At 47.7% G+C, this 26,236-nt stretch overlaps 1 protein-coding gene across 1 annotated transcript in view; it reads left to right on the plus strand.

The window, feature by feature from the left end:
- The window catches only part of LPAR1 (lysophosphatidic acid receptor 1), a 172,129-nt gene that overhangs the window by 75,615 nt on the left and 70,278 nt on the right, over positions 1–26,236 (plus strand). Inside the window, exon 3 of the mRNA XM_069766542.1 lies at positions 22,594–22,725. Coding sequence (XP_069622643.1) covers positions 22,669–22,725 — 57 coding nt within the window. The 5' untranslated portion in view covers positions 22,594–22,668. The remainder of the gene's footprint in view (positions 1–22,593; positions 22,726–26,236) is intronic.

The following is a 26,236-nucleotide window of genomic DNA, read 5'->3' on the forward strand; positions in this document are numbered from 1 at the left end:
TCATGTATTGCATCTTAACCTTAGGCTGCGCTGGCTTCTCCCCTTTTTTGCTCCATAAGAATTAAGCGTTTGAAAATTGCAACATTTTCAACATTTTCACCAAATTTCCAATATTTGTACAAATAAATGCAGGTCTTATCGAACAAATATTAGCATTATTATGATGTACACTATGTCACGAAAAAACAGAATCAGTGGGATCCGTTGATGCGTTCCAGAGTTATAACCACATAAAGTGACAGTGGTCAGATTTAAAAAATGTGGCTTGGTTATTGAGGTCAAAATTGGCTCGGTCACTAAAGGGGTTAAAGGATTATTCCTAATTCATTCCATCCTGTACATAGCATCCAACACGTGATTTTCAAAAGCAAGCAGTTTTAGCAAGAGAGTAACATAACCCAGCTCATTTCATTTTTGGCAAAGATAAAAAATACATAAAAAAGAAAGGCTAGTCTGAACGAGACCTTATAGTAATCATCATATGAAAAGCTATCATAAAAGTGGTAAACTGCAGAGCTATAGACTGGACATCTGTAAGACACGCCATATCATGAAAGCAGAGGTGTGAGCCTCTAAACAAAGGCCTGTGCAACATTCCAATGTCTTCCTGGGAAAGATCCACCAGTCTGGGAGACTAACATGCTAGTCACATTATTGGTACCAGATGGAAGCACCATGTGCTAATCAATGTGCTTCTATATTAGTAGTTATGTTTCTCATATAGCTACATTTTTCATTTTTTGATTACTCCAACTTTTAGTTCATAATACTAGTTATTTTTGTGGATTGTGTTTATTTGTGCTGAATAGTATGGACAAAGCAAAGCAGCTCTTTAGAAGAAATGACACATACAGTATTTTACTGTTCCTTCATACATATGAGCTATGCTTTTATATAGGGAAAAGGGCTGTGACTTTGTACAGCTAGCCGGGTCAGGGGTGAGCCGAGTAGTCACCAAGCCTCGACTATTCCAAGAGGCTTAAACAAAATCAGTCAGCAGGTTTTTGCTACCCCATCTGAGAGCAGTATAGACCCTGATTCCAGTGATATTTTACTTACTTTGTTGTCTTCTGCAGTGTTGATAAAACAATTGTTTTATCTGCTGCAGATTTACCAGTTTTCAGAATGGTCAGCTCTGTATAGCTCTGATTGACAGCGGTGTACACTGTGCATAGGCAGAAAGTTGTCAATCAGAAGTGGGGGGTGGTAGGACTTTAAGGCAACAGGTTTACTAGTCCTCTAGTGATAATCTCCTGCTGATAAAACAGTGATTCTATCAAACCTACAGCAAGGAGCCTAGTAAGTGACACATCACTGGAATCAGGGTCTCTAGCTCTACATTATGTTGCTCTTACATTAGGTAGCAAAAACTAGGTAAAAGATTCCTTTATGTGAACTGGAAAAGGACAGGAAGTCTATCTGACTTTAGTGGCTGCAATGCTTCATTAAGTGCCGTTTTTGTTTATGGGGCACAACTCTGCACTTTTCGTTGAGGCGATCTTCACTTGAATAAGAACTACAGCAGCACTAACATATTCCTGTACTATTAGCGTAAGGTAACCACTCACCCTGGAGTGAGGGGTTCAGTGACATACTATACACAAGAGGTATAGGACAGCAATGACACTAGATGACTCAACTGTTATCACGCTGTATATATCAAAAACACCAATAAATGAACCTAATGGTATATACCAACGTAAGGCAAATCATAAATATCCACCAAAAAACAACTGCCCACAATGCTGGTTACAATACAACAAACTTTATTATTATCACATAAACAACTGATAAAACCACAAACATAAAGAAAGGGGTAAAGTACAGGAGAAAAAAACCTGGTGGGTATGGCTACTAAGAAAAAAATGGACTATGCATAAAGTCACTCAATAATATACATCTATAAAGACATATCTATATATATATATAGAAAAAGATATATATGGGAAAAGCGGGCAGCGGCCATCAGGCAATGTATGGACATAAATATAAAGTGCATTCATGTAGTAATTACATAAGTTAAATAATGCTAAGGCATAAAATATCATACACCTGAGTGCGGCTGCCTGCTGTACCCAACAGAAGAAGCAAGCAGAGGCCGCATATAATGAATATTTAGCAAGTGCCTACCAAATACATACCAGGAGCCAGGGACCCACCACACCCAACGCACGTTTCGCTATAAACAAGCTTCATCCAGGGGTGGTGGATAGCTGGAGTCCAGGCATTTTATATTAGTCATTGGCCAATGACTGAGAGGCTCATTGCCTCTCATATGTAAACATAGTTTATAATACTCAAATACGATCTCCCAGTGCCAGATCGGCAATGCTTACTGACAATAAACATCCTACCGATTAAAAAGAAAAGAAAATAACCACCGCTGCTGAGACACGTAAAACCGGAAATACATCCGCAAGGGTCACATCAAGAATGTCCGGGTCGCGCCCTCAGACGCTGTGCGCAGATGCGGCCGTGTCCATGACGACAATCAACAACAACTTGTCTCGCAGCCGGAAGAATATCCACAGGAGCATACAACACATCCGGACTGAACGATCAGGAAGTAAGTCTTAATTCCAAAGCGTCCATAGCAACCACAATCGTCCGTGACTGTAAGATTCAATTCCACACGGCAGGATACTTCATGGTATCGGTAGTCATTCCAAATCATACTATATTAAATATAGAGAGATATCAAACGACAACACATTCCAAGAATAATAATTTACATCGGACCAAACAGATAGCACATGGGCCAGAAGCTGCAGAAAAATAAAAAATAATAAAATAAAAAAATAAATACTAAAAAAAAATTCTCAATGAAAAAAGTATATAAAACATAAAAAGGATGAAGAGAAAGGCGTGCACCAAAAAAACATTTGTCTATGTGAGATATAAAAAATGTACATAAGAATAATAGAGAGCCTGAAAAATATTATATATAATAAATAAGTGACCATGATGTGTAACTAAATGTAGTAAGTATTATGTGTAATATACAACCGATATACAAAATATAATAAACATAATGAGGTGAACAAAAATGTTGTGAAAGTTGTGTGTAGTGTACAACCGATATACAAAATATAATAAACATAGTGAAGTGTGCAAAAAAAATAATAACAAATAAAAATAAGAAAAACTAAAAACTAAAAAATATAAATAAATAAAAATAAATATAAGAAAATAAAAATAAAAAATAAAAATAAATAAATAATACATATACTGAAAAACTCCACAGTACTAGCTGAAGACCAGCTCATATGATATAATCTACGGTAGGTGAACCACAATAAAAACTGCAGGCCGGTTCTTATAGAATGGTCTCGGTAGGATAAATAAATCGTGAAAAAACAGTTTTGTGCCGTTTCTTCCAAGATAATTTGGCTGATGGCTGTTTTTCTTGAGGTGGTCCTGTTTTGCCTTGTATGATGCGAATAATTTTTTAATTGTATATAGTTAATTTTGGTTTTACTTCTATTGTCTTCTGTGTTTGGATAGAGTTGTTTGTATTTTTTCACTATTTATTTTTTCTTTTACAAAGGCTTTTCTGTTGTCTTTGGCCTTTACCCATCCTACCGAGACCATTCTATAGGAACCGGCCTGCAGTTTTTATTGCGGACTCTGCTTGCTACTTCTGTTGGGTACGGCAGGCAGCCGCACTCAGGTGTATGATATTTTATGCCTTAGCATTATTTAACTTATGTAATTACTACATGAATGCACTTTATATTTATGTCCATACATTGCCTGATGGCCGCTGCCCGCTTTTCCCATATATATCTCTTTTTCTATATATATAGTAGCCATACCCACCAGGTTTTTTTCTCCTGTACTTTACCCCTTTCTTTATGTTTGTGGTTTTATCAGTTGTTTATGTGATAATAATAAAGTTTGTTGTGCTGTATATATCAAATAGAATGCACTGAGACTGCAGTATACATTACATATCACACACTGAGACTCAGCTGTATACATCACATAGTATAAACTGAAACTTCTGTGTATATCACAAAGGTTACATTATGACTGTGCTCTATTCATCACACAGGACAACCAGACTGCTGTATACATCACACGTTACAGACTGTGCTGTATACATTACCTAAGATACACTGACAATGCAGTTTACATATTATACACTGTGACTCTGCTGTAACATCACAGAAAATACACTGACACTGCTGTATACATCACATAAGATACACTGAGACTGCAGTATACATTATATATCATATCAAGACTCTGCTGTATACATCGCATAGTATAAACTGAGACTTCTGTATACATCACAAATGTTAATATTGAGACTGTGCTGCATACATCACAGAGAATGCACAGAGACTGTGCTGTATACATCACATAATGTACTCTGAAACTGCAGTATACATTGCATATTATACATTGTGACTGCTGTATACATCACAAAGAATACACAGACTGGCTACTCTGTTACTGGCTATCAATAAATAAGAGCAAGAGCATTATGACGATACTCTAGTATCATGAAAAATATAGATTCCATAATGGAACCATATCAGAGGGAACGAGGAATTACTATGGCAGAAAACCCAGACATAGCACGTCAACTAAAATAGGTATACTCAAGGCACGCACATCTGACAGTGAGAACATAAGAGAGCTAGGCTCATCCGGGCACTCCTGTCTTTTCTATGAGCAAGCCACAGCTGGATATCTTTGGTGGTGGCTAATCTCAGGGAGGAAAAAAAAAGGATCGAAAGTCCAAAATTGGGCAAGTTGGATTCTTTTCTCCTCCGACTTCATCTGTCAGTGAGTCCTGCCGTATCAGCGTGTTCGGCATAAATTTGTCTATTGTATATGGGCCTTCATAATCAGCCGATTACACATCTGCTCTTCATACTGTGTTAGATTTGGAAGTGAAGGATCTTATTTTAGTCCTGCTTGATGATGTGTCTTGTTTAGAATCATTTCTTAGACATCTGGCTGCGGACAGCACACCAATATGGTAAATGTGGGTTTCTACAAACAACGGACTTAACTGCTGAATTCCATCCACAAAAATAATATTTATGACCTCAGATAAATAATTACTTAAACCGCACAGACAAACAGTGTAGGGTTTAACAGACATGTGGATTTCGCTCCATATCGCAAGATGCTGGTTTTTTTTTTTTTTAAATATAAAACATCAATTTTGCATAATGTTGGAAATGAAATGAACAGCTGCTGAAAAAGGCAACACCCGAAAATAAAACTGACACAGCGGAACTGTAGCAAGAAAATAACAAAACATAATCACATATCATCCCATGCAATGAAACCTATAATATGAAACTCACAGTCAGCCCGGAGTTTAGTGTGGGTGGTCGGACTAACTGGTTTACAGTCATTCATTACCACATGGTACTCAACATTACAATTCTAGATTGTTTTTATGTTTTGTTTTTTACTTAACGCTTGTGGGGTTATTTTGTCTCATTTAAGGTCCAGCCTCCATCACTCTTCTTTAAAGCCAGCACCCCAGGGACAGACTGAGCACTTGATACACTCAGTCTCTTAAGTCCTGTTCTATAAAGCCATGGCCCATAGGCTTCTATAGTCTTTGATGTTTATGGCCGTTTTAGTTAGGGTGTACAAAAAAACGTTTGACAGAGAAAAATGCAGCCATTCAGAATGAAAAGTCTCAAATACAAAAATGGGGTAAGGGGACCCATTTATACTTCCAAAGCAGCTGGAATTGGGCATTCTGATGAACTATTAGCCCCGAAAGGGCCTAAATGTTGGTGTTGCACAGGGGCCCTAATCTATTTAGATTTATTGGAGCCATCACATGACCCCAACCCCTAAGCCAATTGTACTGTTCAATGCCAGGAGATTACACATACTTACTTATTGACTCACTGACATATTCAGAAACTGCTTGGTATACTTAGACCATGATATCATTAGTTCACTTTGTGGTTACACAGGATTTAGATGGCATGATTAGAGTAATTAAATGATCATCAACTGGCTAGATGCATGGTGATTGGCGTAGTTTGGTGGCAGTTAAACAAGCTGACCACAGCTTTATGGGCAATGATACAACTGCTCTGTGTTCTTAGAATATCATGTTATCAACAACACAACTCCTGATTGCATGGGGCGTTGTGCTGCCGATAACGATCTTCTTTCAGCAAGCTAAATAATAATTGCTCCTGAGGAACAAGCTCATTCCACAATTATCATCCCATCTAAATGGACCTTTGCATCAGAGAAACATCTTACTGGAGTTCTTGTTTAATCGTATTCGTAAACGTAGTGTGATAGATCGTCTCACACGGTGGTAGACACCGGAACGCTGTCTCTTTAAATCTCTCACTGGTTTATTTAAAGATGCTGTATAAGTCAGTGCAGAGTTACCAAAAATAAACACGGCCTTTCTGGCCTAAGGAAAAACAAAACATAGCAAAAAGCACAGTCCGTGTTGTTGCGGTGATCCACCCGTTCATGAGAACAATCATATACTGGTTCAGCTTTTCCTTATCAGGAAACAAAGCGCTGGAGTTCCTCTCTCCAGCCCTACTGAACACTTAATGCCTGAGAAGGCAGACTATTTAAATCCCAGACCACACCCTGGGGTGGAGACATGGTGGATAGCCTCCCACCCACTATATGGTTATTCGCGAAAACCCAGGCCTTTTAAAATGGCTGCTAAACTCCTCTCAACACTTAGTGTGCTGGAGTAAACTTCTGGGTTTCAAATCACTGAAGCGAATAGCAGTGAAACATATCTCCTCTTTATTACTTTGCTAGTGACTTTGTCACAGTATATACTGCTTTTATACACTTTTTTTTAGCTCATTCCAACATGGAAACAGATCACATAATAGGAGAAAGAAGCTTTCCTAATTTTCCCACTAGGTTATTTTCGTTGTTCCAGCAATGAACTGATCTCTCCAAACACTGGATTGTAATGAGCTATGATGGACTTTGCCTGGATGAAACATGAAAAGAAATTAATGTAAATGTAAAGGCAGTGATTTGAGCTTATTATACAAGTATTTGCCCCCTAGTAAATATTTTAACTATAGGCTGGAAACAGTATAAAGAGAATAGCCCGCCGTCGCAAGTAATGATCAACTGTAGATCTTGAAATAATTAACAATTAGGGAATGAAAGACAGATGAGGAAATAAAAGACATTGATGAGAGCAGGATTTGTCCTTTTCCATCAACAGTTCAGTTGAACTTGATTGAAAAAGCCAAAATAAAAAATGGAATGAACAGTAGAAGAATTATCCCTAATACCGTAGATATCATGGGACATTACCATGAAGCATGTCAAGAAAATGTGGGTATGCACTAGTGTCATTTTCATGCTTCTAACAGTATGGGCATGACAACCCGATTAGGCTATAGATGTATACAGGTTTTTGCACTGTTTTTCTAGTCAGTGTAAAAGCATTGGTTAAGGCTCAGCACAGGGATGGGGGTGCAAAACACATCTGAGTGGGTTCAAAAACTAGGTAACCATGTTTACAACTATGATGGTGAGAGATGGGGGAGAGATGGGGAGAGAGAGATGGGGAGAGAGAGTGAGATGGGGAGAGAGAGTTGTACTGCAGGCCGGCTGCTTCCCCAAAAACTGGAACCAAGGCCTCATAACCCCTATACACAAAAATGGGGACAAGTACGACCCAGCAAACTACCGAGGGATATGTGTCAGCAGCAACCTGGGTAAACTCTTCAACTGCATCCTGAACAAGAGGATCCTCACCTTCCTCACCGAGCACAACGTCCTCAGCAAGAGCCAAGCAGGGTTCATGCCGAACCACCGCACCACTGACCACATCTACACTCTGCACAGCCTCATCAAGAGCCACGTCCACAATACAAAGAACGGGAAGATATACGCTTGTTTTGTGGACTTCAAGAAGGCCTTCGACTCAGTGTGGCACCCAGGACTATTCCTAAAATTGCTGGGGAGCGGAATAGGAGGCAAAACATATGATGTCATCCGAAGCTCCTACACAGAGAACAGTTGCAGTGTGAAGGTCAACGGAAGGAGGACGGCCTATTTCCAACAAAGTCGAGGAGTGAGACAGGGCTGCAGCCTCAGTCCAACGATCTTTAACATCTACATCAATGAGCTGGCAGTGGCCCTATAGTCCTCCTCAGCACCAGGACTCACCCTCCATGACACCCAGGTGAAATTTCTGCTGTATGCAGATGACCTCGTGCTGTTATCACCAACTGAGAAAGGCCTCCAAGATCATCTGAAAATCCTAGAGACCTTCAGCAGCACATGGGCACTGCCAATCAACGAGAAAAAAACTAATATCATGGTGTTCCAGAAAAGAAAGCAGAAACCCACTGGCAATCCTACCTATATGATAGACAACCGTCCACTTACTGAAACCAACAGGTACACCTACCTGGGCCTAGAACTCAGCCAGTCAGGGAGCTTCAAGCAAGCCATAGAGTCACTAAAAGACAAGGCATCCAAAGCCTTCTATGCCATCAGAAGGCGTCTGTACCACCTCAAGGCACCAGTAACCGTATGGCTAAAAATTTTTGACTCCATCATTGCCCCAATTCTTCTATACGGTAGTGAGGTCTGGGGCCCAGTCTCATACCCAAACTGGTCAAAGTGGGACGCTGGGCCGACAGAAATATTCCACCTAGAGTTCTGCAAGCATCTTCTCCAAGTCCATCGGAGCACATCAAATAGCGCCTGCCGAGCAGAGCTGGGCAGATTCCCACTACACATCGCAATAAAGAAGAAGGCGCTGTCATTCAAGGCTCATCTACAAAGTAGCAGTCCCAGCTCCTACCATCACAAAGCCTTCCTACACCAGGAAGCCTCAGGAAGCCTCCCAAGGAAAAGTACCCAAAGCCAGTCTGACCAACCCATCAACCTCCATGGCCTGACAAAAGGTGAAATCCAGAAAATGGTACACAAAGTCAAAGAGGAATATCTCAGCATCTGGAGGAACGACATAAACAAATCCCAGAAACTGACAATATACCGGAATCTACAGAGGGAGTACAAACTGGCCCCATATCTAGAGAAACTAGAAAACCCCAAAGATCGACAGATCCTGAGCCGGTACAGACTGAGCGCCCACAGCCTACTCATCGAATCCGGGCGGCACCGACAGAACTACAAGCCTCGAGAGAGCAGACTCTGCCAGCAGTGCCCCCAGGAGGCCGTGGAGGATGAGGCTCACTAACTGCTAAGGTGCCCCAAATACTCCGCAGTGAGGGACACTCACTTCAAGAGGCTGTCTGATCTCCTCCCAGACTTCACCTCCAAGGAGGAGGAAGAGAAACTGCCGATAATACTGGGGGAAGAGGAAAGTGCAGTGGCTGTAGCAGTGGAATATGTCAGTGCCTGCCACAGACTAAGAGGAGCCTGATATGTCATGGACTCCCGTACCCCAACACTGGACAAATCCATATCCCCCGACTAAAGAGCCTGATATGTCATGGACTCCTATACCCCACCCTGGAAACATCCCCTATCCTCTAAAAGGAATTTGATATTCCCTGGACCTCTATATGCCCCCCTCCCCCACCCCCGTATTTTTACCATATGCTTTGGCAATGCTAACATGTACTTAGTCCTGCCAATAAAGCTCATTTGAATTGAATTGAATTTGAATTGAATTGAGATGGGGAGAGATAGATGAGAGAGAGATGGGGAGAGATGGGGAGAGATGGGAGAGAGAGATGGGGAAGAGAGAGATGGGGAGAGATGGGAGAGAGAGATGGGGAGAGATGGGAGAGAGAGATGGGGGAGAGAAAGATGGGGAGAGAGAGATGGGGAAGAGAGAGATGGGAGAGAGATGGGGGAGAGAAAGATGAGAGAGATGGGGAGAGAGAGATGGGGAGAGAAAGATGAGAGACAGATGGGGAGAGAGAGATGGGGAGAGATGGGAGAGAGAGAGATGGGAGAGAGAGATGGGAGAGAGAGATGGGGGGGAGAAAGATGAGAGAGATGGGGAGAGAGAGATGGGGAGAGATGAGAGACAGATGGGGAGAGAGATGGGGAGAGATGGGAGAGAGATGGGGAGAGAGAGAGAGATGAGAGAGATGGGGAGAGAGATGGGGAGAGAGATGGGGAGAGAGATGGGGAGAGAGAGATGAGAGAGAGATGGGGAGAGAGAGATGGGGAGAGATGGGGAGAGATGGGAGAGAGAGAGATGGGGAGAGAGAGATGGGAGAGAGAGATGGGAGAGAGAGATGGGGAGAGAGATGGGGGAGAGAAAGATGAGAGAGATGGGGAGAGAGAGATGGGGAGAGAGAGATGAGAGACAGATGGGGAGAGAGAGATGGGGGGAGATGGGAGAGAGAGATGGAGAGAGAGATGGGGGAGAAATGGGGAGAGAGAGATGGGGAGAGAGATGGGGAGAGAGAGAGATGGGGAGAGATGGGGAGGGAGAGATGGGAGAGAGAGATGGGGGAGAGAGAGATGGGGAGAGAGAGATGGGAGAGAGAGATGGGGAGAGATTGGGAAGAGAGAGAGATGGGGGAGAGAGAGATGGGGAGAGAGAGATGGGGGAGAGAGAGATGGGGAGAGAGAGATGGGGGAGAGAGAGATGGGGAGAGAGAGATGGGGGGGAGAGAGATGGGGGGAGAGAGATGGGGGAGAGAGAGATGGGGAGAGAGATGGGGAGAGAGATGAGGGAGAGAAAGATGAGAGAGATGGGGAGAGAGAGATGGGGAGAGAGAGATGAGAGACAGATGGGGAGAGAGAGATGGGGGGAGATGGGAGAGAGAGATGGAGAGAGAGATGGGGGAGAAATGGGGAGAGAGAGATGGGGAGAGAGAGAGATGGGGAGAGATGGGGAGGGAGAGATGGGAGAGAGAGATGGGGGAGAGAGAGATGGGGAGAGAGAGATGGGAGAGAGAGATGGGGAGAGATTGGGAAGAGAGAGAGATGGGGGAGAGAGAGATGGGGAGAGAGAGATGGGGGAGAGAGAGATGGGGAGAGAGAGATGGGGGAGAGAGAGATGGGGAGAGAGAGATGGGGGGGAGAGAGATGGGGAGAGAGAGATGGGGGAGAGAGAGATGGGGAGAGAGAGATGGGGGAAAGAGAGATGGGGAGAGAGAGATGGGGAAGAGAGATGGGGAGAGAGAGATGGGGAGAGAGAGATGGGGAGAGAGAGATGGGGGAGAGAGAGATGGGGGAGAGAGAGATGGGGAAGAGAGAGAGATGGGGAGAGAGAGATGGGGAAGAGAGATGGGGAGAGAGAGATGGGGAGAGAGAGATGGGGAGAGAGAGATGGGGAGAGAGAGATGGGGCAGAGAGAGATGGGGAGAGAGAGATGGGGGAGAGAGAGATGGGGGAGAGAGAGATGGGGGAGAGAGAGATGGGGAGAGAGAGATAGGGAAGAGAGAGAGATGGGGAGAGAGAGATGGGGAGAGAGAGATGGGGAGAGAGAGATGGGGAAGAGAGATGGGGAAGAGAGAGAGATGGGGGGAGAGAGATGGGGAGAGAGAGATGGGGGAGAGAGAGATGGGGGAGAGAGATGGGGGAGAGAGATGGGGGAGAGAGATGGGGGAGAGAGATGGGGGAGAGAGAGATGGGGGGAGAGAGATGGGGGAGAGAGATGGGGGGAGAGAGATGGGGAGAGAGAGATGGGGGAGAGAGATGGGGGAGAGAGAGATGGGGGGAGAGAGATGGGGGAGAGAGATGGGGGAGAGAGAGATGGGGGGAGAGAGATGGGGGAGAGAGATGGGGGGAGAGAGATGGGGGGAGAGAGATGGGGGGAGAGAGATGGGGAGAGAGAGATGGGGGAGAGAGAGATGGGGAGAGAGAGATGGGGGGAGAGAGATGGGGAGAGAGAGATGGGGGAGAGAGAGATGGGGAGAGAGAGATGGGGGAGAGAGAGATGGGGAGAGAGAGATGGGGAGAGAGAGATGGGGGAGAGAGATGGGGAGAGAGAGATGGGGGGAGAGAGATGGGGGAGAGAGATGGGGGAGAGAGAGATGGGGGAGAGAGAGATGGGGAGAGAGAGATGGGGAGAGAGAGATGGGGGAGAGAGATGGGGAGAGAGAGATGGGGGGAGAGAGATGGGGGAGAGAGATGGGGGAGAGAGAGATGGGGGGAGAGAGATGGGGGAGAGAGATGGGGGGAGAGAGATGGGGGGAGAGAGATGGGGGGAGAGAGATGGGGAGAGAGAGATGGGGGAGAGAGATGGGGAAGAGAGATGGGGAGAGAGAGATGGGGAGAGAGAGATGGGGAGAGAGAGATGGGGAGAGAGAGATGGGGAGAGAGAGATGGGGCAGAGAGAGATGGGGAGAGAGAGATGGGGGAGAGAGAGATGGGGGAGAGAGAGATGGGGAGAGAGAGATGGGGGAGAGAGAGATGGGGAGAGAGAGATAGGGAAGAGAGAGAGATGGGGAGAGAGAGATGGGGAGAGAGAGATGGGGAAGAGAGATGGGGAAGAGAGATGGGGAAGAGAGAGAGATGGGGGGAGAGAGATGGGGGAGAGAGAGATGGGGGAGAGAGAGATGGGGGAGAGAGATGGGGGAGAGAGATGGGGGAGAGAGATGGGGGAGAGAGATGGGGGAGAGAGAGATGGGGGGAGAGAGATGGGGGAGAGAGATGGGGGGAGAGAGATGGGGAGAGAGAGATGGGGGAGAGAGATGGGGGAGAGAGAGATGGGGGGAGAGAGATGGGGGAGAGAGATGGGGGGAGAGAGATGGGGAGAGAGAGATGGGGGAGAGTGATGGGGGAGTGAGAGATGGGGGGGTGAGAGATGGGGGAGAGAGATGGGGGAGAGAGAGATGGGGGGGAGAGAGATGGGGGAGAGAGAGATGGGGGGAGAGAGATGGGGGAGAGAGATGGGGGGAGAGAGATGGGGAGAGAGAGATGGGGGAGAGAGATGGGGGAGAGAGAGATGGGGGGAGAGAGATGGGGGAGAGAGAGATGGGGAGAGATGAGAGACAGATGGGGAGAGAGATGGGGAGAGATGGGAGAGAGATGGGGAGAGAGAGAGAGATGAGAGAGATGGGGAGAGAGATGGGGAGAGAGATGGGGAGAGAGAGATGAGAGAGAGATGGGGAGAGAGAGATGGGGAGAGATGGGGAGAGATGGGAGAGAGAGAGATGGGGAGAGAGAGATGGGAGAGAGAGATGGGAGAGAGAGATGGGGAGAGAGATGGGGGAGAGAAAGATGAGAGAGATGGGGAGAGAGAGATGGGGAGAGAGAGATGAGAGACAGATGGGGAGAGAGAGATGGGGGGAGATGGGAGAGAGAGATGGAGAGAGAGATGGGGGAGAAATGGGGAGAGAGAGATGGGGAGAGAGATGGGGAGAGAGAGAGATGGGGAGAGATGGGGAGGGAGAGATGGGAGAGAGAGATGGGGGAGAGAGAGATGGGGAGAGAGAGATGGGAGAGAGAGATGGGGAGAGATTGGGAAGAGAGAGAGATGGGGGAGAGAGAGATGGGGAGAGAGAGATGGGGGAGAGAGAGATGGGGAGAGAGAGATGGGGGAGAGAGAGATGGGGAGAGAGAGATGGGGGGGAGAGAGATGGGGGGAGAGAGATGGGGGAGAGAGAGATGGGGAGAGAGATGGGGAGAGAGATGAGGGAGAGAAAGATGAGAGAGATGGGGAGAGAGAGATGGGGAGAGAGAGATGAGAGACAGATGGGGAGAGAGAGATGGGGGGAGATGGGAGAGAGAGATGGAGAGAGAGATGGGGGAGAAATGGGGAGAGAGAGATGGGGAGAGAGAGAGATGGGGAGAGATGGGGAGGGAGAGATGGGAGAGAGAGATGGGGGAGAGAGAGATGGGGAGAGAGAGATGGGAGAGAGAGATGGGGAGAGATTGGGAGAGAGAGAGATGGGGGAGAGAGAGATGGGGAGAGAGAGATGGGGGAGAGAGAGATGGGGAGAGAGAGATGGGGGAGAGAGAGATGGGGAGAGAGAGATGGGGGGGAGAGAGATGGGGAGAGAGAGATGGGGGAGAGAGAGATGGGGAGAGAGAGATGGGGGAAGAGAGATGGGGAGAGAGAGATGGGGAAGAGAGATGGGGAGAGAGAGATGGGGAGAGAGAGATGGGGAGAGAGAGATGGGGGAGAGAGAGATGGGGGAGAGAGAGATGGGGAAGAGAGAGAGATGGGGAGAGAGAGATGGGGAAGAGAGATGGGGAGAGAGAGATGGGGAGAGAGAGATGGGGAGAGAGAGATGGGGAGAGAGAGATGGGGCAGAGAGAGATGGGGAGAGAGAGATGGGGGAGAGAGAGATGGGGGAGAGAGAGATGGGGGAGAGAGAGATGGGGAGAGAGAGATAGGGAAGAGAGAGAGATGGGGAGAGAGAGATGGGGAGAGAGAGATGGGGAGAGAGAGATGGGGAGAGAGATGGGGAAGAGAGAGAGTGGGGGGAGAGAGATGGGGAGAGAGAGATGGGGGAGAGAGAGATGGGGGAGAGAGATGGGGGAGAGAGATGGGGGAGAGAGATGGGGGAGAGAGATGGGGGAGAGAGAGATGGGGGAGAGAGATGGGGGAGAGAGATGGGGGGAGAGAGATGGGGAGAGAGAGATGGGGGAGAGAGATGGGGGAGAGAGAGATGGGGGGAGAGAGATGGGGGAGAGAGATGGGGGAGAGAGAGATGGGGGGAGAGAGATGGGGGAGAGAGATGGGGGGAGAGAGATGGGGGGAGAGAGATGGGGGGAGAGAGATGGGGAGAGAGAGATGGGGGAGAGAGAGATGGGGAGAGAGAGATGGGGGGAGAGAGATGGGGGGAGAGAGATGGGGAGAGAGAGATGGGGGAGAGAGAGATGGGGAGAGAGAGATGGGGGAGAGAGAGATGGGGAGAGAGAGATGGGGAGAGAGAGATGGGGGAGAGAGATGGGGAGAGAGAGATGGGGGGAGAGAGATGGGGGAGAGAGATGGGGGAGAGAGAGATGGGGGAGAGAGAGATGGGGAGAGAGAGATGGGGAGAGAGAGATGGGGGAGAGAGATGGGGAGAGAGAGATGGGGGGAGAGAGATGGGGGAGAGAGATGGGGGAGAGAGAGATGGGGGGAGAGAGATGGGGGAGAGAGATGGGGGGAGAGAGATGGGGGGAGAGAGATGGGGGGAGAGAGATGGGGAGAGAGAGATGGGGGAGAGAGATGGGGAGAGAGATGGGGAGAGAGAGATGGGGAGAGAGAGATGGGGAGAGAGAGATGGGGAGAGAGAGATGGGGAGAGAGAGATGGGGAGAGAGAGATGGGGAGAGAGAGATGGGGGAGAGAGAGATGGGGGAGAGAGAGATGGGGAGAGAGAGATGGGGGAGAGAGAGATGGGGAGAGAGAGATAGGGAAGAGAGAGAGATGGGGAGAGAGAGATGGGGAGAGAGAGATGGGGAAGAGAGATGGGGAAGAGAGATGGGGAAGAGAGAGAGATGGGGGGAGAGAGATGGGGGAGAGAGAGATGGGGGAGAGAGAGATGGGGGAGAGAGATGGGGGAGAGAGATGGGGGAGAGAGATGGGGGAGAGAGATGGGGGAGAGAGAGATGGGGGGAGAGAGATGGGGGAGAGAGATGGGGGGAGAGAGATGGGGAGAGAGAGATGGGGGAGAGAGATGGGGGAGAGAGAGATGGGGGGAGAGAGATGGGGGAGAGAGATGGGGGGAGAGAGATGGGGAGAGAGAGATGGGGGAGAGAGATGGGGGAGAGAGAGATGGGGGGAGAGAGATGGGGGAGAGAGATGGGGGAGAGAGAGATGGGGGGAGAGAGATGGGGGAGAGAGAGATGGGGGGAGAGAGATGGGGGAGAGAGATGGGGGGAGAGAGATGGGGAGAGAGAGATGGGGGAGAGAGATGGGGGAGAGAGAGATGGGGGGAGAGAGATGGGGGAGAGAGAGATGGGGAGAGATGAGAGACAGATGGGGAGAGAGATGGGGAGAGATGGGAGAGAGATGGGGAGAGAGAGAGAGATGAGAGAGATGGGGAGAGAGATGGGGAGAGAGATGGGGAGAGAGAGATGAGAGAGAGATGGGGAGAGAGAGATGGGGAGAGATGGGGAGAGATGGGAGAGAGAGAGATGGGGAGAGAGAGATGGGAGAGAGAGATGGGAGAGAGAGATGGGGAGAGAGATGGGGGAGAGAAAGATGAGAGAGATGGGGAGAGAGAGATGGGGAGAGAGAGATGAGAGACAGATGGGGAGAGAGAGATGGGGGGAGATGGGAGAGAGAGATGGAGAGAGAGATGGGGGAGAAATGGGGAGAGAGAGATGGGGAGAGAGATGGGGAGAGAGAGAGATGGGGAGAGATGGGGAGGGAGAGATGGGAGAGAGAGATGGGGGAGAGAGAGATGGGGAGAGAGAGATGGGAGAGAGAGATGGGGAGAGATTGGGAAGAGAGAGAGATGGGGGAGAGAGAGATGGGGAGAGAGAGATGGGGGAGAGAGAGATGGGGAGAGAGAGATGGGGGAGAGAGAGATGGGGAGAGAGAGATGGGGGGGAGAGAGATGGGGGGAGAGAGATGGGGGAGAGAGAGATGGGGAGAGAGATGGGGAGAGAGATGAGGGAGAGAAAGATGAGAGAGATGGGGAGAGAGAGATGGGGAGAGAGAGATGAGAGACAGATGGGGAGAGAGAGATGGGGGGAGATGGGAGAGAGAGATGGAGAGAGAGATGGGGGAGAAATGGGGAGAGAGAGATGGGGAGAGAGAGAGATGGGGAGAGATGGGGAGGGAGAGATGGGAGAGAGAGATGGGGGAGAGAGAGATGGGGAGAGAGAGATGGGAGAGAGAGATGGGGAGAGATTGGGAAGAGAGAGAGATGGGGGAGAGAGAGATGGGGAGAGAGAGATGGGGGAGAGAGAGATGGGGAGAGAGAGATGGGGGAGAGAGAGATGGGGAGAGAGAGATGGGGGGGAGAGAGATGGGGAGAGAGAGATGGGGGAGAGAGAGATGGGGAGAGAGAGATGGGGGAGAGAGAGATGGGGAGAGAGAGATGGGGAAGAGAGATGGGGAGAGAGAGATGGGGAGAGAGAGATGGGGAGAGAGAGATGGGGGAGAGAGAGATGGGGGAGAGAGAGATGGGGAAGAGAGAGAGATGGGGAGAGAGAGATGGGGAAGAGAGATGGGGAGAGAGAGATGGGGAGAGAGAGATGGGGAGAGAGAGATGGGGAGAGAGAGATGGGGCAGAGAGAGATGGGGAGAGAGAGATGGGGGAGAGAGAGATGGGGGAGAGAGAGATGGGGGAGAGAGAGATGGGGAGAGAGAGATAGGGAAGAGAGAGAGATGGGGAGAGAGAGATGGGGAGAGAGAGATGGGGAGAGAGAGATGGGGAAGAGAGATGGGGAAGAGAGAGAGATGGGGGGAGAGAGATGGGGAGAGAGAGATGGGGGAGAGAGAGATGGGGGAGAGAGATGGGGGAGAGAGATGGGGGAGAGAGATGGGGGAGAGAGATGGGGGAGAGAGAGATGGGGGGAGAGAGATGGGGGAGAGAGATGGGGGGAGAGAGATGGGGAGAGAGAGATGGGGGAGAGAGATGGGGGAGAGAGAGATGGGGGGAGAGAGATGGGGGAGAGAGATGGGGGAGAGAGAGATGGGGGGAGAGAGATGGGGGAGAGAGATGGGGGGAGAGAGATGGGGGGAGAGAGATGGGGGGAGAGAGATGGGGAGAGAGAGATGGGGGAGAGAGAGATGGGGAGAGAGAGATGGGGGGAGAGAGATGGGGAGAGAGAGATGGGGGAGAGAGAGATGGGGAGAGAGAGATGGGGGAGAGAGAGATGGGGAGAGAGAGATGGGGAGAGAGAGATGGGGGAGAGAGATGGGGAGAGAGAGATGGGGGGAGAGAGATGGGGGAGAGAGATGGGGGAGAGAGAGATGGGGGAGAGAGAGATGGGGAGAGAGAGATGGGGAGAGAGAGATGGGGGAGAGAGATGGGGAGAGAGAGATGGGGGGAGAGAGATGGGGGAGAGAGATGGGGGAGAGAGAGATGGGGGGAGAGAGATGGGGGAGAGAGATGGGGGGAGAGAGATGGGGGGAGAGAGATGGGGGGAGAGAGATGGGGAGAGAGAGATGGGGGAGAGAGATGGGGAAGAGAGATGGGGAGAGAGAGATGGGGAGAGAGAGATGGGGAGAGAGAGATGGGGAGAGAGAGATGGGGAGAGAGAGATGGGGCAGAGAGAGATGGGGAGAGAGAGATGGGGGAGAGAGAGATGGGGGAGAGAGAGATGGGGAGAGAGAGATGGGGGAGAGAGAGATGGGGAGAGAGAGATAGGGAAGAGAGAGAGATGGGGAGAGAGAGATGGGGAGAGAGAGATGGGGAAGAGAGATGGGGAAGAGAGATGGGGAAGAGAGAGAGATGGGGGGAGAGAGATGGGGGAGAGAGAGATGGGGGAGAGAGAGATGGGGGAGAGAGATGGGGGAGAGAGATGGGGGAGAGAGATGGGGGAGAGAGATGGGGGAGAGAGATGGGGGAGAGAGAGATGGGGGGAGAGAGATGGGGGAGAGAGATGGGGGGAGAGAGATGGGGAGAGAGAGATGGGGGAGAGAGATGGGGGAGAGAGAGATGGGGGGAGAGAGATGGGGGAGAGAGATGGGGGGAGAGAGATGGGGAGAGAGAGATGGGGGAGAGAGATGGGGGAGAGAGAGATGGGGGGAGAGAGATGGGGGAGAGAGATGGGGGAGAGAGAGATGGGGGGAGAGAGATGGGGGAGAGAGAGATGGGGGGAGAGAGATGGGGGAGAGAGATGGGGGGAGAGAGATGGGGAGAGAGAGATGGGGGAGAGAGATGGGGGAGAGAGAGATGGGGGGAGAGAGATGGGGGAGAGAGATGGGGGAGAGAGAGATGGGGGGAGAGAGATGGGGGAGAGAGATGGGGGGAGAGAGATGGGGGGAGAGAGATGGGGGGAGAGAGATGGGGAGAGAGAGATGGGGGAGAGAGAGATGGGGAGAGAGAGATGGGGGGAGAGAGGGAGATGGTGAGGGAGAGAGATCGGGCGAGAGCGCGGTAGTAATGGCCGACTCTATATAGGATATGTGTACCGAAGAAATCATTCAGCCAAGCTGTTACAGAGTCGGCCATTACTACCTCTTGTATACTAAGCCCACTTGGGCAGGTGACAGAGTTACACACGATGGCTGTGAGAGCTGCCACATAGCTGCCTGCTTTATGGCTACCTCGGCTGTGGCTCCAGGCATGTGGCCCTCAGCTCGCGCTTTCCCTCTTGCTTCCAGCTGACCACAGCCGAGTGTGCGCCGCCCGGAGAGCAGTCTCCCCATTGGTCAGTGTGCAGAGGCTCGCCGGCTGCCGCGCCTCCTGTGCAGCGTGTGAGCTTGTGAAGTGCTGAGCTCGCCGGTGTGTAGTGCGGAGCTCGCCGGTGTGTAGTGCGGAGCTCGCCGGTGTGTAGTGCGGAGCTCGCCGGTGTGTAGTGCGGAGCTCGCCTGGAGCCCGAGTCATGGTCCCCGCTGGCTCCGGAGCTCGCACTGCCGGCACACCACTGCTCCTGTCGCTGTCCTAGTGTCCTGCTATGAGCCCTGTCCCGACATGGATGGAAGCCGGGCTGCCCTGCGCGCTTTGGCATGAGCTGGAGTCCAAGGCTGGACATCGGGATGTGCGCTCCTGTGGTATGTAAGGGTCCTGTAGCAGTAGCAGGGCAGCCCTGTGATTGGGGGCTTCTGGAATTGGGGGTCTTCTGTATTATTATTATTATAGTGCTTTGGAACAAAGCACTATATTGTTATTCCACCGTCGTCAACTTATTCTTATTATTCTTATTATTATTATTATTATTATTATTATTATTATTATTATTATTATTATTATATAGTAAGCTAGTGTTTATACAATGTGTTGTGACCACTTACATAAAATTTCGCATTACTTTAGTCTTCTGTACTTATCACTGGGTTACTAGTAAGTGTTCTCACCTGCTGCTCTCTAGTAAGTAGATGTATTAATTATATATATAATTATTTATTTAGTAAAATCTCTGAAACAACTGGACTGCTGCATTCTGAAAGATCCACTGTGTGAATGAGATGTCATAAATGTAATGCATTTTGCGATTTCCGTCCCCACACACACAAACTGATGAGGAGCTTTCAGATTCCGCCATTTCCTAGGGTGGGCGCGCACAGCGCAGGAATCCCATGCGGAACTAACAAGCTCAGTGATGGTTTGCGAATGCCATCTACACTTTCCGCCAGCTTTCCTAGCATGAATCGACCCGTGGTTCGTTTTTAAATCCCGCGATGTGTCGTGTTTGTGCCTAATTGTCATAGACTTTGCATTTTGTGATGCAAAATTTGCATCAACATAGGCTTGTGGCAAATGTGGTAAAGTTTCAGAAATAACCACCAATTCCGCAGTGTATTACCCTGGTTATTGCCCTTTGTAGGAAGTTTCACACCAGCTTATTAAGAATCATTCATCCAGAAAACGCTGATTATTATTTTTTCCTCACTCGTGATCCATTTTTTACAGCAGCTATTAATCATTTACAGGACGATTCCCAGTTTCCTCTGTTATGGACCCATAAAAATCGGATGCCGTACTGTGGTTCCCTATGGTAGCCTAGATTTTTTTACACACCCATAGGCTTTAATGGGCGAGCATCATCCAATTTACAGAAGAAGCTGTGATTTTTTTTTTTTTTTTTTTTAAATTTTATTTTTTTTCTCCACTTGTTGATTTGATCAGGGGAAAAAAATCTCTCATCTGCACTGCCCCACTGAATAACATTGATCTGTTTGTTTGTTTTTCATGGCCCGTACTCAGATCTGATTGTGTGAACGAGACTTGTTCACTAGTGCTATTCATGTTGTTCACCGATAGCGCTCGTTCCTATGGCGGTCTATGGGCTGTTCACGTGTCGGATGTTTTCCTCCAAATCATGAAGACATGTCTGATACTGATCAGTCTGTCTATGGGTCCGAGAAATATTTATTCTTTTCTCCTCAGTGTGAAAAAAAATCGATGAAGCTCGAACCAAGCTCTGATGGAAATCTGCATGATGGCCTGACGTCTGAATGAGGCCTTACACTGGGACAATGGTCACACACATCAGGCTTGTTTTAGAAAATTCCGCAACTATTCCATACATCAGAATGGGGTTGTAAAACTCCATGGACATGCCGAAAAAACCCTATCCAGATGTTTGTCCCATTTTTTCAGCCACAGAGGTTTTTGCTACAAAGCTGCCACGTACAGATGTTATAGCCACTGCCCAGGTCTTGTACGTGCCAGATGCAGGAATGGCCTCTGGATCACCCCATCAGTGGGTACTGTGTAGGTTCGGCTTTGGGGGGTCACATCTGCACTTTCAATTTCAAATGTAGATATTCACGTTACACATTATTAGTGATAAGCGAGCGTCCTCTGATAAGGTGTTATCTGATCATGCTCAGGTGCTAACTGAGTATCTTCGGAGAGTACAAATAATATGTTCGAGTCCCAACACATTCATGGAACATCCACAGGGACTCAAACCTAGCACGCTGAAGATACTCTATTAGCACACGAGCATGTTTGGATTACTCCTTATCCCAGCACGCTCGCTTGCCACTAATTATTATTAATGTTCGTTTGTTATGGAGTGGTGGACGTTTTTTTTAATTTTTTTTTATAATCTGTACATATTCATATGATATGACAATAATCTGGTGCTTGTGCGCGGCGTAGTTCAGTAGCTTATCCCCTACCTGGCGTCAGTCTTGTTGGAGGACATAGGACATCCTAGTCGGTAAATACCCACTGGCACACATTAGGGCAGTATACCAGTCCTATTATATCTGCCCCATTGTATGGACAGCTTCAGGTGTGTTCACATCTAGGTGTCGGAGTCGCAGGCCATTGTTAAATATCCTACTGATAGGTCAGCTCTATTTTCTTCTTTGGGGAATATAAAGTAGTTGCTCCCTGGAGAGATAAATAGCAGACATCAATGAGCGTCTTGATAAATAGCTGCCTTGTCCTAGCGGATAATAACCAGATTCAGTGGACGCCTCCTCACAAAACAGTAAGCAGGGATAGATCCCTATCTCTCCTGTTCTTGGTTCATATCTAGGATATTGAGAGATTAAGCAGGTTTTACGCATCCAAAAGTAGAATCCGTGCTGTCTGAGCCCTGCTTGTCCAGAAAGGGACTTTACGTGTACTCGGAAATTATACACCAGTCATTTGACAATGATGGTCATCAATATCAGAATGGTGGGGGTCCGACACCCTGCACTCCCACCCATGTTCTAATCTCCAGTGGCAGCTAGATTTGGACATATTGAAAGGCGTGTCATTGTGCAGCTCCAGCTAACGTGTAGAGGCCGCTGACACCGACCCACTAAATATCCAGACTGGACAACACCAGTCCTTATGCCCCATTGATCATATAGAGAGCCATCGAAACAAGAAGTGTCACTCGCTGTGTAATGGCCGTGCATTACCTAAGCCTATAAATCTCCCGTGGTGGTAACCGCTGATGGCCAGGGATTGACGCTTGACAATCGGCTGATCACTGGAACGACTGAGAACCGCCTGTGGAGACTAAAAGCTGTATTCTTTCCATTTTGCTTTTTTAGGTTTGATATTCTTCTCAGAGCTTTTACACCTCAAAAACTGACAGGTTTCTGGAAAGCAGTTTTTCCTGTTTTAGCCAAGTGTAAGTAATTCTATGTGTGCTTTTTCTACAGTTTCCTGCCAGGATGACTGAGATTTGACATCATTGGACTGACAACGTGTGACAAGATCCATCCTGCTGCCCCAAGATGGCTACACTTTCTGAATTTGTTACTGACCCGATTGGCATGATGTCTCCGTCTCAGGTAATGTCTTCTTAACAAAAGGAACAATTCGGAGATCCATGTATTACCCGATCACAGTGCCCTCTGTTTCTTTTCAAGGAGCCTTAGACTTCCAAAATAAACGTGTAGGTGGGTTTACACAGCTGATCCAGTGCCCTTTTATTGCCAACTCATGGAGAACACAGTTTTTTCTTCCAGATTTACGACTTGTCAGGCACCAGACTCTGACGTTCTTAATCACTTTGATGTTTTAGCTTTACTCCAAAAGAGAGGGCATTAACCATACATAGAGGAGATGCACGCCTCACCTGGCTACTCCGACAGCAGTTACTTGGAGTTACGAAATGTATTGGCGTCTTGCCTGATCCATCACCATTAGTCATACATATAAAGCGACAGATAACATTCTTATAGTCACTCATTTTTCAAAGTCACTCAGATGAGAAGATATAAGAGGGTATGTGTTTTGACCTCCTAGCTGGATGTGGGTAGCGAATAGTGAAGAAGGGGTTCTCCGATTATGGACTCTCCTATAATTGCTAAATTCGAGAACTTTATGTAGTGCAGGAGTTATGGAGCATTTCGACATGTCGATTTCAATACACCATACAATACACCATTAATGAGCAGCGACCAACTATATACATCGTTTAGTATTCACTTACTGGCCTGCTTACACAGGCCAAAGAGCAGAGCTGTAGATCAGTCACTAAAGGTCCATTCCCACGTACCGGCCGATGGCACGAAACGACCACAAATTGATAAATATTTACCGAACGGCAGTTGTTTAAAAGCCTACTTACCCTGGCATACTGCGCTAAATGATACCCACTGAATGATCTGTAAGAGGTTGTGCAGTGCGCATAGGCTGCCATTGTTCTTGGCAGCACAGGTCCTCTTTACACAGGATGAGTCGCCAACATGAACGATCATTACTTCACCCAATGAAGGAGGGAATTGCTCATTCATTGGATGATCGGCAGCCAAGTGACTTCAGATGCTCAAATAGTATGCATGAGTCCCCGTAGCATGCCTCGCGGCTGTTCGATAGCCGCAACACGTGCAGGGATTACATATCTAACAGGCAATACCTCCAAGTGTCGAACAGCCGTGAGACATGCAGCCGTGGGGACTTGAACATATTTTTTGAGCACGCTAAAGGCACTTAGCACAAGAGCATGCTCAGATAATGACTTAGCCGAGCTCGTTCGTGGGCACCTTATCTACTCAGCGTTCCATGGGTAGGTGTCAAGCACAGTTCCTCTTCCCTCCCCCCCCCCCGTCTGTTTTGAGGACAGGTTGGCGCATAGATGAGATATTAGAATTGGGGACCATCCTGATTGGAGTATACCTTGTTGTGGTGGAATGTTTTTTTTTACTTTTTAGATCCAAAAAAAGTCATCAGGGTGCCCTATATTTCTACTTGTTTCTAATTATTTACTTATTGCAGTGTTTCTGGACATCCGGTTTTATTCTAAGTTACGGTATATATACACTGAATATTGTAGAACTTGAAGAGTCCAGGGTAAAGACATCCTGATATTAATAGATTCGGCGGACAGTCTAGTGTGTACGATGGACCCACAACAGATGATGGAGGAGATAAGGATACAACATGTCTAATTTTGGACTGACAGTCTTTTTGGAAGAGATAGACCACTGCCAGAAATGTTCACTTTCCTACAGGAAGTAAATGTTAAAAATAAAGTACAAATTCTTACATCTTAAAATAATTTATTAGGGAGCAGCTATATAGGCCATTCCCCAGTTCTTCATATAGGACATATATAAGAATATTCTGATTAGGAACTACCCAAAATAGCATGACCTTTTTATTTAGTTAAATATAGGATAAGATTTGCTTTTCCTGGAGAAAAAAAAACCATGGCAAGAAGATAAACACAGTACCTGTTCCCGAACAGTGGCATTGACCCATCTCCTATTCTCACAGAATCCCTCATAGCTTAAAAAGAATTCCAATATTTGTATACATTTGGTAAAGTTGTAGCATAGAGCCATTCGGCCATCAAGCCTACAACGTGACCCTTGCCTTTAGTAGGGCCTTTACTTAGTGAACTGGCCACCCATGGTCTGCCTGCCTCATTTAGTCAGAGTAAACAAACTAATGTCCCCTTGCCTGACTAGTGAACAGCTGTGCCGCTGATGGCTGCCCATAACATAAGAGTGGCTTCACTCATAGATGATTCTCGAAGACCAAGTGATGTCACCACAATATAAGGTTATGCTGCTCAGTAGGAAAAACTGAAGCGTAAACTTTCCTGAGGCCAAAATGTAACTTCATTGTTTTTCTCCTCTGTAACACCGAGTTCTGGGAAAACGCCCTGGGTAGGATGATCCAAAATGCTTGTTCTGGATATTTGCCTTTTACAGTATTATATATATGTGTGTGTGTGTGTATACACACACACACACACACACACACACACACACACACACACACACACACACACACACACACACATATATACATACACATACACACACACACACACACACTCACACACACACACTCATATATATATATATATATATATATATATATATATATATATATATATATATATAGATTCAAGATTCAAAGAAGCTTTATTGGCAGGACCAAATACACATCAGTTTTGCCAAAGCAAGTGTATAGAGGCAATAGGGATAGGGACTGAGGGGATGTTGGGTAGGAGCTGTGGGGGGAGGTGGATGGGGCAGATCCAGGTTGGGGGCTATAGTCCATGGCATAGGGGAGGTGGATGGGGCAGGTTCAGGTTGGGGGCTATAGTCCATGGCATAGGGGAGGTGGATGGGGCAGGTCCATTGTGGGGGCTATAGTCCATGGCATAGGGGAGGTGGATGGGGCAGGTCCAGGTTGGGGGCTATAGTCCATGGCATAGGGGAGGTGGATGGGGCAGGTTCAGGTTGGGGGCTATAGTCCATGGCATAGGGGAGGTGGATGGGGCAGGTCCATTGTGGGGGCTATAGTCCATGGCATAGGGGAGGTGGATGGGGCAGGTCCAGGTTGGGGGCTATAGTCCATGGCATCATAGTTCTCTTTCTCGCAGTCTATGACATTCGCTCACATACCGCGCTGCTATCTCCACTGCTTTCTCTTCTTCTCCCAGCAAGATATATGTTTTCTCTTCCTCCTTCATGGTGATGAAGTATATATACATACACACACACACACACACACACACACACACACACACACACACACACACACACACACACACACACACACACATATACATACACACACACATATACATACACACACATATACATACACACACATATACATACACACACATATACATACACACACATATACATACACACACATATACATACACACACATATACATACACACACATATACACATATATATATATATATATATATATATATATATATATATATACATGTATGTTTTAACCGAGAATATTGTGTCCTCTTAGTTATTCTTAAATTAAAAAATATAACCAATGGATTTTATGTATGATGTGTGCACGTAGATCTTTC

This window comes from Ranitomeya imitator, chromosome 1 (assembly GCF_032444005.1).
Source record: "Ranitomeya imitator isolate aRanImi1 chromosome 1, aRanImi1.pri, whole genome shotgun sequence".
Classification (NCBI taxonomy): domain Eukaryota; kingdom Metazoa; phylum Chordata; class Amphibia; order Anura; family Dendrobatidae; genus Ranitomeya; species Ranitomeya imitator.